This window comes from Petromyzon marinus, chromosome 32, assembly GCF_048934315.1.
Source record: "Petromyzon marinus isolate PM22_M1 ecotype Great Lakes invasive population chromosome 32, UKy_Petmar_22M1.pri1.0, whole genome shotgun sequence".
Lineage (NCBI taxonomy): Eukaryota > Metazoa > Chordata > Hyperoartia > Petromyzontiformes > Petromyzontidae > Petromyzon > Petromyzon marinus.
In genome coordinates this window covers 6,001,362-6,017,133 of record NC_133698.1, presented here as the reverse complement: position 1 = coordinate 6,017,133, position 15,772 = coordinate 6,001,362, and the positions used below count along the sequence as shown (strand labels likewise).

Genomic DNA, 15,772 nt, shown 5'->3' with positions numbered 1-15,772 from the left:
GGTGACGTTCATAAATTGCACCAGGTACTCATGTGAGGCTGAGTCGACCTAGGGGAGGCCCAGGATCGGTTCAGGTAAGACACTCCTTCACCTTTCTAGATTTGAAGTTTTCGTGACTGCAAGGATCCATACTCTTTGGTTCTTTCGGTAAAGTCACGTAGGTGAAAAAAAACGAAAATAAATGAAAGTAAATTTACTTTTATTTAAAAAATAAAATAAAAATGAATAAAAGTAAAATTTACTCTTTATCTATTTTTATTTTTTTATTTTATTTTTTCACCTACGTGAGTATGACTCCTTCATCTGCGTTTTTTTAAGCAACAAGCGGGGGGGTGTCTTTATAATCCATGTACTGTAGGTGTGTGTGTAACTTATTGCACATGTTTGGGCTGTGTCTTAGTGTCCGCAGCATCCTTTTGGAATCTGTGCGTCAGGAGATGACTCCAATATGTCTGTCTAGGCCAGTCGGCAACCTGCGGGCTCCGGATCCGCATGCGGCTCTTTGAGGACTGCTTCGTGATGATATTTATTTAGGACCACCATCTCGTATTCACATGCATTTCTGCGGCTCTTGAAATATTGATAGTTTTTTTACCGAATTTGAAGAAAATGGCTCTTTCTTGTTATTTCCCCCCTGGTTTAGGCAATCACCCCCCCTCCCGTCCTGCACGTGTCCCACCCAGCACAACCGTTTTTACCTAATTATATTGATAACAACACATTTTTCTTGCCACCTTCTCTTCTGGATTAAAAAAAATATATATACATCAAAGTAATCCACCATTTAATCAATCGGCGATGTTTAATGGTGTCACGATTTCTTCGAAAGTCCAATGCTCATTTCCCAGCTGGCAGCCATGGGTACTGAACTATCCATTTAGTTTAACACGTCGGCTTTCGCGACCAATATTACCCATATATATTGGCTGCGTCGGGTGGTGGCGGGTTTAACGACACATTTATATTGACGCGATCTTTCCCCGAAAACTCCTCTATGATGAACTGTCCATTTTGGGGAGGGCCGTCTTAGTGGTGAGAAGATTCGCACCGGTGCCACCAACTAAGCCGGGTTTCTTTTTCTTCTTTCCAATGGTTCTTTCGGTAAAGTCACGTAGAATGAGAATAAAATAATAAAATAAAATAAGCGAGAATTTTATTGTCTTATTTTATTTTATTATTTTAATCTCATTCTACGTGACTTTACCGAAAGAACCAAAGAAAATGAATCCTTGCGGTTACGAAAGCTTTAAATCGAAATTCTTTCCAATGCTTTACCGCCACGGCGTGAAATAGGTGGCAGGAAAGAAACGAAGTGCCCATCCGCATGGAACGTTGCTTCAGAAAAAAACCGAAAAGAAGGCCAGGAATTCCGGCAGGCGCCGGCCGCGGCCAGAGGCAATCAAACGCGGCGTCGTGAAGCGCCACCCCTGGGGTGTTTCGTCACTCGCCGGGACGAGCCAACCCTGGAGAATTTTAAATAAACGAACCTCGATCCCATGCGGTAATTCACACAGACGACCGGCCTGCGCGTTAAAAACGTCTGCCCGAGCCCGAGCGGTGGGCACGAGCACAAATAACGAAAAGGTCGCCGCAATCGTCAATAACACTGCCTCGTGGGGGGAAAAACAAAGACAACATGTTTCAAAAGGCGGCGGTGTTTTTTGGCCACGGTGCTTCTTCGTGGCGGAGAGTTGCTACGAAGAGGGAACATTCGGGTCGGCAATCAGAATCTTTATTTATACCGGAGGTATCCGACGAGCTATGCAGCTCTTTATCACAGTCGTCCCAGTAGGGACGGGTGAGAAAGTTATAGATTGCAACTTGCATATCCAGGCGGCTGGTTCGTGGCCACATGTCGAATTAGAAGACACACCACCAACTTTTAGCAGAAATTCATAGCAAAAAAAAAGATTGCATCTCTTTAATACTGAGAATATGATAACACAGCAGCGAACACGTGTCAACCACAGTACCAGCAAGTGCAGCAGCCGCTTGTGCAGCAAATTCATCACGAGCAGCACGTTCAGCCAAATTGTGCAGCAACAGTAGTAAGTGCAGCATCATATACAGCACAAGCAGCACGTTCGTCAGCAGGTGCAGTAAGTGCAGTCAATGCAGCAACAGCAGCACGTGCAGCAGTTGTGCAGTACGTGCGTCACTAACGGCATGTGCAATATGTGCAACACTAGCATGTGCCGTATGTGCAGCAAGTACAGCAGCGTTTGCAGTGTGTGCAGCACAAGCAGCATGTGCAGCAGCATGTGCAGCAGCAAGTGCAGCAGCATGTGCAGCAGCATGCGCATTCAGTGCAGCACTAGCAGCACGTGCAGCAGCTTGTGCATTAAGTGCAGCTAGCGCAGCAAGTGCAGCAGCTAGTTCAGCAGTAGCAGCAAGTGCAGCAGCAGTGCAGTCAGTGCAACCACGCAGCATGTGCAGTCACTGTAGCACTAGCAGCAAGTGCAGCAACACGTGCAGTCACTGTAGCACTAGCAGCAAGTGCAGCAACACGTGCAGTCACTGTAGCACTAGCAGCAAGTGCAGCAACACGTGCAGTAAGTGCAGCACTAGCAGCAAGTGCAGCAACACGTGCAGTAAGTGCAGCACTAGCAGCAAGTGCAGCAACACGTGCAGTAAGTGCAGCACTAGCAGCACATGCGGCAGTATGTGCAGTCAGTGCAGCTGGTGCGGAAAGAGCAGTCCATGCAGCTTTCGTAGAAAGTGCAGCAGCAGCAGCTCACCCTGTAGAAGCTGTAGTTGGGCGGTGGGTTTGCATCGGTAGTGCATTTGAGCACGACGTCATCCCTCTCCTTGATTGCCACCGTCGGTAACGCCACAGACAGCACGACGCTGTCCGGTGGGTCTGCCCCCACGGGGAACACGCGTCCACACAGAGTCCCATGGAGCCACAGGACACATTTTGACTTCATTTCTCACGCGATATTCTCTGGCTTGGAGTAAGGATTTTTGTAAAACAAAAAAAAAATCAACATTTTTGTTTGTTTGTTTGAAACAATATTTTCTTGAGCACAAGGCCCAAAAGGCTGAAAAATGTCAAGCGGCCAGCAGCGAAGGGCACTGTGGAAAGATTGTAAGGGTTTAAGAGTTGACGCGTTACTTGAACTTAGCAAGGTTACGACCGGAGCTTGGGAGCAGTGCGAGGGAAGAAACGCGACGAGAAGCGGTGCGTGGCCTGCTCTGGCAGGTGGCGGAAGGGAGCGTGGACGAGACGAAGCACTCAGTTTGGCAGCCCGGGCACTGTCGGCAACTTCTTCTTATTATTGGTTCTTTCGGTAAAGTCACGTAGATAGAAAATAAAATACGAAAAATAATAAATACTAATTTTCAATGAAAGCAAAAAAAAACCCACGACGTTTCTCCGCCTGATGAGGACCGCTTGTGTTGCGATCGAAACGTCGTGGATTTTTTTTGCTGTTATTGAAAATTTTAATTTATTATTTTTTAATGTAGCATTTTTTTTAATCCACGTGACTTTACCGAAAGAACCAAGCATTTGAATTCCTGCAGTCACGAAAGTTTTAAGTCAAAATTTATTCAACTTCTTCTTCTTCTGTACGGCTGATGTAGACGCAAGGCAATGACTACGATGTCACATTCAGGTGGTGAAGCCCAGACAACGGCGTCAGGAGCCGCGGAGTGGTGCATCATCGTCGCTGCGATGTCTCCTTTCGTGTTTGTGGATCGGGGCATTACGTCGTTACACGTTGTACGGTCTGTTCTGGATGGCCACAGTCGCACACTACTACTGGAGAGTTTCCATTTTCCATTTGTGCATCAGGTTTCTGCATCTGCCATGGTTTGTGCGGATGCGGTTTAGGGTGGGCCATTAGTTTCGTGGAAGATCAAAACCATTATCGGCGTAAGGCACTACAACTAGAATACAAGGTACACATTTCCATAATTATCTGCCTGCCCGTAACTATTTATAGTCCTTCCCCAGAACCTCCGATTAGCACGGTTGGCTACGTACGGTGCGAAAGAAGTTGAACATATGCACCCTATCCTAAATTCCTATACACAGGATAAAAAAATATATTTTTTACTCCTTTTTTTCCTTCTAATTTGGTTACCGGCGATACTCACAGTGCAGATTGATCTTCACGCCGTCCGACTGGATGGACTTTGCCTCTGCGTCGGCCCTGTACGACACGGCGCAGTGGTACGTGGCGCCGTGGTCCGGCCTCGTGACCACGTACACCAGCTTGGAGGACAGCGTGTACAGCCCATTGGCTTGCAGACTCATGCTCATCGCTGCGAAGACAGGGGCGGTGGGTAAGGCATGCCAAAGACAAAGCGAAACCCGCCCGCACACACCTGCTCGTTCACCTTTCGTATTCCATCCTCCCCCCAGACATGGACCATACCAACTGAGCCTGACACACAATGAGACGGTGGGGGGGGGGGGGTTAAAGCATGTCGGGGAAAAAGCGAAACCCGCCCAAACACACACCTGCCCGTTTACCTTTCGTGTTCCATCCTCCCCCCAGGTCTGGACCATACCAACTGAGCCTGACACACAATGGACTGACACATGCATTTTTAACTCATGGGTTTAACGAAGCATTTAAATTTACGCGATCTAAGCCAAAACAAGCCTTTATTGTGGATGAGAGTGGTCGCAAAAGCCTACGTGTTAAACTGACATTAATTTAGTTTTATGTTCTTTTAAATTGATAAATCAACGTTAGATATACATTCATGAATATTCGGCGAATTTCCACACAATTGTACGTGTGTTTTCCTTCCACATACACTTTGGGAGATCCAGAGCGTGACGGACGGACACTTGCGAATTCTATTTATAGAAAGACAGTATTCCCTCTTTATTCACGAACTTGCTTTCCGCGATTTTGGAATCGCATCTGGAACGCTACACGACTGCATCGAGAGAGAGAGTGAGAAATAAAGTGATGAGAGAATGTGATGAGATAAAGTGATGGGATATAGTGATGAGAGATAAATTGATGAGATAAAGCGCATTTAGGTAATTCACGAAGAATAAAGATTTTCGTAGGCCAATATCATTATCCGCGAAAATGTACCATCCACGAGCATATCCGCAACGTATTCCTCGCGAGTAACTAGGGAACGCCGTAGATGCCACCCGCCGCTGCACTTGTCCTTGGCTCCTCCCACAGCGACGTTTCGGCGAGTTTCCCACCCCTTGACACCGCTGATATCCTGAACTTTAACACGAGCACCCCGCTGGCGTGTGATAACAAAAATAATATTCTCCAGTTTTTTTCTCGTTTACCCAGGAAAGCCTTACTGAATCTCTACATGTTTTTTTTTGTCAGGAGAGTCCTGCCACGTTTCTACTATCGGGAGGCAATGTTGCTGCTGCTATGTGTAATCCCAACTGAGTGATGTTCAAGTAACGTTTCAACATTGACACATTACATAAGAAGGCAATGTACATGGTGAAGTCCACGGTTCAAGGTTTTGACTACAACTTCCACGGGTTACCGTTGACTGGGCTAAGATTCTCACTGAAATAAAACAATAATAATTTAAACTTGTAATGCGTACGGTGTTGGCTCTCTCTCGAAGAAGAAGCCAGAGAACGACTCTCATAGGCACGATGTGTAACCAACAGAGGCGGTAAGCTGACGCCAAACAATTGCCCAAGCTCTGCGGTTCTCTATATATTAAGGTGTTATCTGCCGATTAATGGGTGCTTACAACGTGGGAGGTAAACAAGAGTACCAAGAGAATACCCCACGCGTGCGAGGAGGAAACACCCGATCTCATGCGGATGGTGGAAACAGTTGGAGTCCACATTTTTTTGTGCTGCGAAGGATTCTCGTAGCGAGCCAGGGTACGGCGGGCACATCCACGATCGCCCACGACAAAGTAAATGTCACAACATTCGTCCAATCTACTGAACACTCGTCTCCAGAGTCGCCAGGTCACAGGCCACGTGCGCGCAGCCGCCACCGCACTGGCCAAGTGCCGAGGACATTAACGCCGAAACACAGGATGCAAAGCGAGGATGTCACCGGAACTTCCTCCCGTGTTCCGATCCACCCAGCCAGGGTGGCGTTGTTACGCACCGATCCTCGGTACCTGTGAGGCTCTTGAGTTCGACTCCGTTTTTGTACCAGCCGATTTGCAGTTGAGGGTAGCTGTTCTTGGTCCGACACGTAGCGAGCTGTTGAACGAAACGGGCACACCGGGTGATAACGTAATACGAACTCGCAGTCGGCACGTGAAATGTTATATCTGGGAAAACACTGCAAAGCAAACAGCCTCCCACATTTGTGTTGACGAAGCTCTATCTCCTTCCACCCCCCCCCCCCCAATTCCATTCTTTGGTAGGGGGTCGGGGCGGGGGCAGTGTGAATAATGAAAGTGAATGTCTCTTAAAACAAAAAATATGCTAGAATTGCATCACTACGTCACTTTTATTAGAATGCCGACTCTTGAGCAATGGCGGCACCATAAACGCGTTGGACGTGAAGCACTTCCACAGCGCGGCCTGGAGGACGTGAAAGTCATCTGACCCTCAACTCCACAAGTGAAATTATCCCATTATTGCCCATTCTAAAACACGAGAACGATGACGATGATGAAGATGAGATCGATGATGAGAATTCAGATGAAATTCATGATAATAAATCAGATCTCGAAAATAACTTGATTATTCTCATGCGCAAACGTGGTTTTTTTTGTCACGAGGTAAATAAATCGGAAATTAAATAAATAAACACTTACAATTTTACATCAAACTGGTTTCCTGCTCATCAATGGAAGGCGGTGCTCGTATCTACAAATACATTCCTGAGGAAGTGCTGGAAATTCAACATTCTCTTTGGTAGGTGAAAAAATATATATTTCAACCCCCCTACCCTCCCCCCCCTCTCTGACTTATTTAACTGCCCTAACCCTGGTCTCTCTCCCACTTCAGTAAACATGTCCTTGCTGTGGTTGTCACACCTGATGATGATTGCTTGTGTTGCAATCGAAACGTCGTGATTTATTGATTTATATTTTAGATATATATATAAAAAAAAAGATTATTTGTTTATTTATTTTTCTACCCACGTGACTAGCGAAAGAACCAAAGAGTATGGATCCTTGCAGTCACGAAAAATTCAAATCTAGAAATTCAACATTGCTACGGTTGACATCAATGAATCTACCACTATTTAAACTATTACTATTTTTACTATTACTATTTAAACGACATTTTATTTTTTATTTTACCAGGTCAGGCCCACTGAGCTGTACAGCTCGTTCTTCAGAAGCGACCTGGCCACATGTAATGACAGCTCAACGACGCGGCTAATCACGTGGAAATGTACAGCAGCCAAATACTCTGAACGTCCGTTGATTCTAAATGTTGGTGAACGTCCGTTGATTCTAAATGTTGGAGGGAAACACCCGGAGGAACCGGAGAAAAATTCACGCATCCGCGGGGGGGGAGAGAGAAAGAGCATGCAAACTCCAAATATACAGGCAAACATGTTCGTGCAAACCCACGACCTCCTTCATACCAGGCGTGGTAGTTAACATATTGCCACCATGGCACCCCTAGCTAGTTGATAAATGTAAGTTTTGCAGACGAATCAGATTGCATGCGCAAAGGTTTTGAGGGCATAGCAGCGCAGGCAAAACACGCGCGCACGCACGCGTACGCAGCTATTGATAAGGAACGATGCAGGAATAATGATGCGGGCAGGAGTATTTTACCAATGCTGTCTTGTTGTTTAATGCAATCGGTTCGGGATTGGCAGTTATTTCCAGGTCTCCAAGTGCTGAAATAGACCATGACCACACACGGTTATCTTGTGTTTGTAATGGATGAAAACAACCCTTATGTGCCCCCTCTCCTAACCGACGTGGCACAGTCCTCGGGAAAACCTGGCACCGTTGGTCACAGGAAACATTCCTCATTCCACTGAGAAGAGGCAAACGGGTGGATTGCAAAGCGTGCGCCAGGTCTCGTTGTTATTGCGGCAGTGTCAAAAGTACGGCAATGAAATCTGTCGAAAGTGTCATTTAAAATGTCGAATGAAAACGAGTTTAGGTTTTGATGGACCTCAAAGAGTTAAGCGGCACACTCACTTCCCCAAAGGCGAATAAAAGGTTGGGATGACCTTGGCTGAATATCTCCAAATATCAAGCAACATACTTAATCGTAAAGCCAGTATTGCCCAATTACAAAAGGGTCCCAAAGGCCCTTTTAGCGTGCCTGAGTGATGACGAGACTTAAATAAGACCACCACGACTCCGTGACGCTGCTCGATCGAAAGTGGGAAAAAAGCCCGTTTCAAACGAAGAGGTGATTCATAATAATTCATAAGAAAGGTTTTAAGGGTTAGACGGAGTAAATTTAAAGGTGTAGTTAAACCCACCACCATCCCACACAGCCAATAAGTTTCAGTTTCATTTATTTGGTATAGCCCTGTGAGCCATTCGGCTCTTGAATCGGGTGCAACCCAACAAACAAGAACATGAACAAGAAAACATCTTAAAGTGACTATGCGTAAACAGTAATGCTTGTCACGTAAACAAAACGTGCCAATAAATAACTACTTCAGCACACTGGTGTGTTGGAGAGTAAATCCACAAAAAATACTATTCGAGTACGACGTTTCGCTGGTGATTACAACCAGCTTCATCAGGCGATTTGCCAGAATTGTAAAGAAGTCCTCCTGTTTAGGTCTTAAAGAGAGCAATGGTGATGTCATCGCTGTGAGCCTATCAGGTGCGAATACTGGAGGGGGGTGAATCCAGTCATATAAATTAGAATGGTTCATATGAATCTGTACCTATAATCGGTTGGGTTAGTCACAGATAATTATCAACATACAGTGGAATGCTTTTGTGTGTTTAAATGTTGTTTGTTGTCCTTCCCCCGCACACACAGATTAGCATGGTTGGCTACGTACGGTGCGAAGGAAGTTCAACATTCGTTATGTTAACCTGAGAATGCATGCATTAACGAATGCCTGAATTCTGTCTGTCGCCTAATGATGCCAGTTGTCATTACCGACGAAGCGTCCTACTCGAATTGTAAATACTGTGGGTTTTCTCTCCAACACACCGGTGTGCTGAACTGGCAACGAATTGGCACGTTCCGTTTACGTGACAAACCTCGCTGATTGTCTGTGTCGGATGGTGGCGGGTTTAACGACACATTTATATTAACGCGAGCTAACCCCCCCACCCCTTTTATGGTGGCCCCGTTAAGTGAACGGTTTAAGGATGACGCCTTACAGAAGACTCGGACACTGGCGGCGCCTGTGCCCCTCTCCCCGGCGCTGTCCGTGATTTGGCAGACGAAGGTGCGCTCGTCCTGGAGGCCCGCGCCCTCCACCACGAGCGTCGACGTTCCGGGCTTGAGGCTCGCGCGCTCCGCGTAGTCGGGCGCATCCACGGGGGGCCGGAAATTGTTCCTGCGGTACAGGATGGGGACTCGGCCGTGGGCACTGTCCACCTGCCGGGAGAAAGGTGGACGTTGGTGGTAGCGAGGGAGGGATGGATTCGCGCAAAATAAACAAACGACATCGCCTGCCCGGACTGGTTCGTTTTTGTTGTTGTTGTTGTTGATCCGGAGCACTTCGCACGCGCTCAGTGACTCGCTTCTCATATGCACACACACACACACGAAGGTCAGACACCCTGTGTAACACAAGGCCAGTGGGCATTAGGAGGATTCCAGTAGGGGACGATGGGTTGCTCGGTGTAATCCAGATTAAAAAAAAATCTGCGGGTATATATTTTTTAAACGTACAAAAATATTTCGCACATTTTGAACAATGAAGCTGGCGAATAAACGGCCGACCGGTTTCGCTTGACACCAGGGGATCTTTAACGTCCACTGTGAAGCGGGCGGCACCTCTCTTTACAGCTGATACTCACCACAAGAATAACCAGGGTGAGCTGCTGGGCACTGACCCGCGAGCCTCAGCAACAGTCGTCGAATGTGTTTCCTCTGGGCCATGACATATTCATGGGCAATCAATAGAGGTCGTGTTTTTGAACAAAACGCAAATAAGTGGTGCACTCGTATAAGAAGATGGCTGGGGAAACAGCAACGGTGAGGACTGGAAAATAGGTAAATCTAATCATCGGAGTGCCAGAGTTGCATTTGCCACATCTGATCATTTTATTAAAAGCGAACCGGTTAAATTTCGATTTAAAGCTTTCGTGACTGCAATGATTCATCTTCTTTGGTTATTTCGGTAAAGTCACGTAGAATGAAGGGACGAGACTGTCCCTTCACCTGATGAAGGCCGCTTGTGTTGTGGCCGAAACGTCGTGAGAATTTTATTGTGTTATTTTATTTTATCAATTTCTTATTTTATTCTCATTCTACGTGACTTTACCGAAAGAACCAAAGAAAGCGAACCGGCTGATTATAAGATCGACCTCTATGCATAAAAGCCTTCCCATAAAGGATCTCAATTGCACTGCCAACACTCACTCAATTGTATAATGTTGTGATTCTGTGACAGGCATTATTCTTAAAATAAACTAATTCTACAATTGTGATGGCTACAGGGTCACCCTGGTTGAAATGGCAAACGTATTTTTTAATGTCCGTAATTTTCTTTCATTCACTCGTAAACATAGCAAAGCAAAGGGAGGCCACAGAGGATGGAGATTTGCAGATATGCAAGAGATAATGAGGTGAGGGAGATATGGACACCACCACGAATACATAAATGTAATGCTTATTCAAATCATTATTCGTAAAAGGCTCCCTATGCCGTGTCGGTTATGGGGGTTGTTTGACCATACTTCACCAGGCTGGCCAGTGTGGGTTGGTCAAGCAGAATGGGTCGGGACTGGTTGATTTATTTCCCACCACTGATGCTAAACGTGGCCATAAATCTAACTTAGGCTGCAAGGTGCGTAGTGCAATGTGCTAACTGGTAATTTACCCCTCCATGCCCATCACATGTTATGAAATTAAAATCCAAAAGTGGTTTCTCCCGTTTAGGGGTTTGGCGTGAGCAAGAACAGACGCTGCTGACTTCCTACAAAGTGCGACTCATTTAATTTACCAGAGGAGAAACAAGGGCTGGGCTGAGTCAACCCCTAACTGCTATAACACTGCGCAAAGCCAGGCAGATCAAATAAAAGGATTAAATATATCCACGTTTAAGAGGGGGAATCTAATTAAATACTACATTAATAATACTGAAATGCCAATTATTGTGGTAAGAAAGTCGAATTAATTCTGAAGATTCAAATTTCAAAAATCCAAAAACTAATTCTGACCGTTCGATAGCAAGTACATTTGCATAACAGGGAACCATCACCATCATCGGCCACGGTCCATCCACTGCTGGATGAAAGCCTCCCAAAGTCACCGCGCCTCTCACAATCCTGCGGTATAATAATCCACCTAGCAAAATCCTGTATGACACTTCTTCAACTGTCAGTCAGCGAAGGCATCTTGGAGTGACCTGCCGAGATAAACAGTACACTTTCACCACGAGATGAAGAGATGATGATCGGCGTCAAAGAGAGATACGCAAAAAGGTGAGATACCTGGAGGCACGGGGCACAACAAATTAGCGCTCATGGGTACACATGGATGACAGGCGTGTGTAGCCACCACCGCCAAGCGATAAAAAGCTCTACAGTAAAAATCACTTTCGGTAATTTGCCACCGTGGCTGGGTACCGAGAAGGCATTATATATTTTTTGGTTGTGGCAAACGGCGCAGGGACTTGTCTGGTGGTCTTTGGGCTGGGCTTACGTAGAACCACTCGAGCACGGATTCGAATGCGGCTTCCATGCCGTCGGCCCGCTGGCACGGCACCTCCAGCGTCTGCCCCAGCTCCACGTGCACGGTGGCTGGCACGTCCAGCTGCAGGCTCCCTGCCGCTCCTGCCGGAATACGTGCAGCAGCACCGTGCTACGTATTAGTCAAAGACCCACCCCTACGCCTCCCACTTCATTACTTTGGCAAAAGCTCAATGGCAGAAGCTCAAAAGACGAAGACAACGATCCCCCGTGTAGCCTTGACAGAGTGTTTGGGGCAAGTGCTGTGAGCGAGTAGCACCTACGAGGGCCGGCACGGCACACGATGGGATGGGTGACCAGCACCAAGCCAGTCCGCCTTCGAGTGGCGATGGCTACACACCGCACCAGGTTCTAATTTGAGACTGAATCGAACCCAAGGGAGGCCCAGGGCCGGTTCAGATAATCGTCACTGGTGTTGACCGTGAGCGTAAATGTGGGTCGTAGCGCAGTGCGCTAGCCGGCACACTGCCGCTCCCCACAATGCGACAAGAGCGCCGCACAAATTGCTGCCAATTGCCCCAACACAGAATTCCCGTCGTGTCGATTTAAAGCTTTCGTGACTGCAAGGATTCGTCTTCTTTGGTTCTTTCGGTAAAGTCACGTAGAATGAGAATAAAATAATAAAATAAAACAATAAATTCTCACGACGTTTCGGCCACAACACAAGTGGCCTGAAGAAGGCACACAACACAAGCGGCCTGAAGATGGCCACTTGTGTTGTGGCCGAAACGTCGTGAGAATTTTATTGTTTTATTTTATTATTTTATTCTCATTCTACGTGACTTTACCGAAAGAACCAAAGAAGATGAATCTTGTCGTGTCCTATCGAACGAGGGACTGCAGCCAAGAGCGGCCTGCAGCGATGCACGCACACACTGCGTGTCTCGTCATTCTCAGCCATGGTCAATCCACTGCTGGATGAAGGCCTCCTCAAACAGTCGCCACCACCTCAAGACCCGGCGATGTGACCGCCTGACTGGCACTTGTACACGAGCCGATCTCATTGCTCCATCTCTGCGGTGAGCGTCCTCTCGGATGCGTTCCATTCCTTGGCTGCCGCTCCGTTATTACTCTTGACCCATCGTTCATCACCCCTCGTGTCCTGTTCAAGCCCGCTCACCTCCCTGTTCCTACTTCCCGTCGACTGCTCATTGCACCTTGAGGTGAAGACGCCGACTTGCATCAACCGTGGCAACTGTGACGCAAGACAACGGTGAACTTGCGTACCAAATACAGTGCTGCATTTGATGTTTGAACAACGCAAATAACGCGCTGTTGATGTGTGTCCTTACACCCTGCCCCTGTGGCGTTGGCAGTAATGCACAGGGACAATTAGCGACACATTCGTCAATAGCACTGCGCGGTCTCAAAATGAAAACAAAATAGGCGCCTTTGCAGACAAGGCACTTGTTCAGAGCACGCGACCCAAAATGCGCTCTTGTATTATTAAGTTGTGCGCCAGTTAATACCGTCAAACAAGAGATAATATGAATATTACGAACATGCGCTTTTGTATTGTTAAGTTGTGCGCCAGTTAATACCGTCAAACAAGAGATAATATGAATATTACAAACACTACTAACACAAAAACGCGTTTTACTTTTAGCTAGGCAACATCCTTATGGAAAAATACATCACAATACCGTAAAGCGTTTTTTTTATATTTGGACATTCTGTCAGAATTTTCTTTCTAAAATTGTACTTTATGTCTACATGTATCTTCTTGGCTTATATATGAAGGTGTTAGTATAAGTATCACACCACGTCACGTCAACAACAATACACAGCTGCTGAAGCACATGAACAACACGACATAACAACACCACTAAGATAGTGTTGTTTAATTGTGGCGCCCAAACATCGATCACTTACAGCCACTTTGTGCGTATTTACCAAACGGCGTAACGATAACTCCGTGCCTTTAAAAGAGAAACGTATAAATATACAGGCGACGTTTCGGGCAATGGTTCCTTCTTTATAGCACAACGGAACATGCATAACCGCAAGTGGCATACACACCTCGCACGCATAGTGGCAGAACGAGCAGCGATAGGATCCTCGTTGCAACTGCGCGCACTGCAGCCATGCCTGAGGAAACACCGCAAGGCTCACGGTGAATATTGAATAGCCCCCCCCCGCCTCCCGCCCCTTCGATCAGGCGACACGTGAAGCCCGCAACATCACATGGCTGGCATTGAGTGGCCACGCGCGACATGAATATTCATTGTCACGTTCCGCCCGTGTGAGTTGGGGGGGGGGTGTGCACGGGGCAGGTGCACCTGTGGTGTGCCGGGCCCTCTGGGCAACAGTGCAAGATACACAATGACACACGCGCTCACAGGAAGGATCTCGACATTTCCACCGGTGGGCGGTGACGGTGGTCCAGATATGTGAAGGTTTTTTTTGTTTTCATAAGGGCCCCTTTATATTAAGAAACTGGCACTATTCGGACACGTTATGTAGGATGGAGTAGAACAGGTAAATTAAAAGTGTGTTGTTCGGAAAAAAACGGAAGGAACCGGACAGAGAGGAAGAAGCTAACAGAGAAGGGCTTGATGACGACATAAGAACAGATTGGTGCCAGAAAGATGAGGCCACGACTTGAGCAGATTGGCACAAGACAGAGGAAAGTGGAAACCAGTGACGAAATGTGCAGTGGACACCTGCCGACTATCTGCCCATGGATCGAAATGATGATGATGATGATATTAATACATATATATCATTCAATGTACTTGGGTTAATATCCATAGGTTTAACACGTAGGTGACTTGTTGATTATTCTCATTTTGTTAATAATTAAACATATATGCTCATTGCATAACGATTATGGAATATGTTGGCAATATTTTGATTTAAAGATTTCCTGACTGCAGGGATTCATATTCTTGGTTCTTTCGGTAAAGTCACGTAGAAGGGAAATAATAAAATAATGGAAATAAAACAATTCAATTATCACGACGTTTTGAATGGAACACAAGCAATCATCATCAGGTGTGAAAACTACAGCAAGAAAATTTGAAAAAAGTGGCGTTTTTTTCTTAACGTTAGCACCACGGACAGCAACTGGCGGTTGTTCAGACGGACGAGTCCATCTATGCTCGGAACGGAGGAGGGGGAGATAGAAAGAGAATGGAATGCAGTGTGAAAGTCACCGTTAGCGTGAACACAATCAATTAAGACCCGGAATGGTTTATCAAATTATTCCAATGATTGCTAAGCCAGAATCCATCTTCTCGGTTGACATTGTCTCTGTGTTTGTATATGTGGATAGCCTCATGAACGAATCTCTCATGGTAGCCAGATGGCTTGCTGAGAACCTCTGTCTTGGAGAAGTCAATGTCATGTGAGCCCACTGAATTGTAACAGTGGTCTGCCACGGCTGAGGTGTTGGTCCTACCGTGTTTTAGGTCTGCTTTGTGTTCACGGATGCAGTCCGAGACAGAGGCAACTTAGTTTGTAGACGCAGGGTACTGTATGTCTGGAATCACATCTTTTACAGACGGGACCAGATCACGGATTTTATGTACTGTGTTGAATCGGACCTGGATCTTGTGTTTATTCAAGATTTTGGAGATCTTTTTGTGACCCCTGCAATGTAGGGTAAGGTGATTGAATGTCTCGGACCGCATCTGTGAATACAAAGCAGACCTAAAACACGGTAGGACCAACACCTCGGCTGTGGCAGACCACTGTTACAATTCAGTGGGCTCACATGGCAATGACTTCTCCAAGACAGAGGTTCTCTGCAAGCCATTTGGCTTCCATGAGAGATTCGTTCATGAGGCTATCCACATATACAAACACAGAGACAATTTCAACCGAGAAGATGGATTCTGGCTTAGTAATCATTGGAAGGATTTGATAAACCATTTCTGGTCTTAATTGATTGTGTTCACGCTTACGGTGGCTTTCAGACCGCATCCATTCTCTTTCGTCTCCCCTCTCCTCTTTTCCGAGCATAGATGGACTCATTCGTCTGAATAACTTG

General features: G+C 46.4%; 1 protein-coding gene across 2 annotated transcripts in view; it reads right to left on the bottom strand.

Annotated features, from left to right (window-relative positions):
* Positions 1–13,873, bottom strand: part of LOC116948100 (basal cell adhesion molecule-like) — a 33,726-nt gene extending 19,853 nt beyond the window's left edge. For both annotated transcript variants that reach the window (XM_032964444.2, XM_032964445.2), the window contains exons 1-7: positions 13,801–13,873; positions 11,735–11,865; positions 9,241–9,460; positions 7,711–7,775; positions 6,085–6,169; positions 4,102–4,269; positions 2,739–2,860 (exon numbers count right to left, since the gene is read on the bottom strand). In XM_032964444.2, the coding sequence (XP_032820335.2) occupies positions 2,739–2,860; positions 4,102–4,269; positions 6,085–6,169; positions 7,711–7,775; positions 9,241–9,460; positions 11,735–11,865; positions 13,801–13,867 (858 nt within the window). In that variant the 5' untranslated portion in view covers positions 13,868–13,873. The remainder of the gene's footprint in view (positions 1–2,738; positions 2,861–4,101; positions 4,270–6,084; positions 6,170–7,710; positions 7,776–9,240; positions 9,461–11,734; positions 11,866–13,800) is intronic.
* Between the last annotated feature and the right edge of the window lie 1,899 nt (positions 13,874–15,772).